At 42.5% G+C, this 1695-nt stretch overlaps 1 protein-coding gene across 1 annotated transcript; it reads right to left on the reverse strand.

Annotated features, from left to right (window-relative positions):
* Positions 1-415: 415 nt before the first annotated feature.
* LOC130869139 (spindlin-2-like) lies at positions 416-1371 on the reverse strand. The gene is made up of 2 exons (XM_057761202.1): positions 769-1371; positions 416-622 (listed from the first exon to the last, which is right to left on the reverse strand). The coding sequence occupies exons 1-2, from the start codon at positions 1369-1371 to the stop codon at positions 416-418; spliced, it is 810 nt and encodes a 269-aa protein (XP_057617185.1).
* Between the last annotated feature and the right edge of the window lie 324 nt (positions 1372-1695).

The raw sequence follows: 1695 nt of genomic DNA on the forward strand, positions 1-1695 counted from the left end.
GCTACAGAAACAGAGTCATAATAGTACTGAGAGTGTAGCCTGACATATGACATGCTTTTCCCTCACGCATTATCCCTCTCTGAGATCCTACATATTATGGCCACTCTCCTCTGTTTCCTAAACAGCCATCTTGTCCTCTTCCACACACTGCATCTCCTTTCGTCATTCCCTCTCTAAGGGGAAAAGACCATAAATCCTGTTTTGTTTTGAGGCCTGTCTTTCTGTGATGTCCCATCCACCAGAAACTCCATCATTGACCAAACAACATAACACCTTCACAAATTGTATTATTAGAGCAAAAAAAAATTCCATTGGGAAAGATACCAGGATTAATAGAAGACCTGAGGTATTTTTGAAAAAAAGAGTTCCCCAAACACAGTTTTAAGTCTCACCCCCAAAATTTGTGAATTTCTCTTTAACAGATCTTCATCAAATCATAGACATAGATATGGAAGTCATTATCAAACTTGATGAAATGCATGGAAGGTTTGGTGGGAACTTGGTAAATAATTTTACCTATCTTTTGGGTTCCATCTTTTTCGTTGTGCTGCACGCTTTTGCCTGCCAAGGAATCCCTGCCTAATTCCAAATTCACCCCTATTGGAGGACATCCTGGCATAATGTGGAGGTTGCTTTCAATGTAGTCATCTAGATGGTGGTAAAGGTACACAACTGGATATTTCTTGTCGGTAATGTAGAAACAGGTCTCCATAATATGCACCTCATCTTGGACTACCCCAGTACACTCTTCCATAGAGCTGGCATGATGTGGAGATTGCCTTCAAGGTAGTCAACCAGGAGGTGGTAAATGTACAAGACCGGATCTTTCTTGTAGGTAATATAGAACCAGGTCTTCATGATTGGCACCTCCTCTAGGACAATCCCCTTCCAGTCATCCTTAGAGCCATTTGTGCCCTCAAATGTATGTTTCACTGCTCTGCCAACTATGGTGTTTGAGAGATGAGTGTCTGTCTCCTGAGGAAATGGTACGTTGTTAGGCAGGAACTTAAGCTTTAAAATCCTTAAATCACTGTGAAGCTCCAATCCATAGACACAATCTATCCCATCATACTTCAACAAATAGAGAGAGAGATTTGTTGGCAGTTGATCTAGGATGATGGCTTTCCACTGGGTGACTGGATCATTGGCTTCCTTCCAGCCGTGAGAAATTCTGCGGCCGACAATATTCTCCAGGGCCTCAAAAGGCCCACTCAGTTTTTGCTTCTGGAGAGATGACCCATTCCTCTTCTGGACAGGTGGCATGCATCTCATACTAAGAGGCATCTTCATCATGGCTGTAGACTTACTGAGATAGGTCACTGACCTCCTGGTCCCCTGTTTCTTGGCTATCTTTCTGTGCTTGGGCTTCATAGCTGCCCACTCTCTAGGTTGAAAGAACTTTCCTTCTGTTTAATTCAGAAACAAAGTCGTGGCCTCAACCATGACTGCCTGCAAGGATAACAAGGGGAGGCTATGAGGTCAAGGCTCTTTTCTGGAAGAACTGTGGTGCAGGAGACAAAGATATTGATCAACAGGTTTGCATACCTAACTGTAATTTTCTCTTAAGAAATAAATAGGAAAATTTGCAAATTTTTCTCTACAGCTCAGTATATCAATCTCAGAGACACATTCCTGCTGCCCAAAGGCAAATGACGTCTGCTGAGAAACCTACTTTCTGACTGACTAAGTCAATGA

This window comes from Chionomys nivalis, unplaced genomic scaffold (genome assembly GCF_950005125.1).
Source record: "Chionomys nivalis unplaced genomic scaffold, mChiNiv1.1 scaffold_28, whole genome shotgun sequence".
Lineage (NCBI taxonomy): Eukaryota > Metazoa > Chordata > Mammalia > Rodentia > Cricetidae > Chionomys > Chionomys nivalis.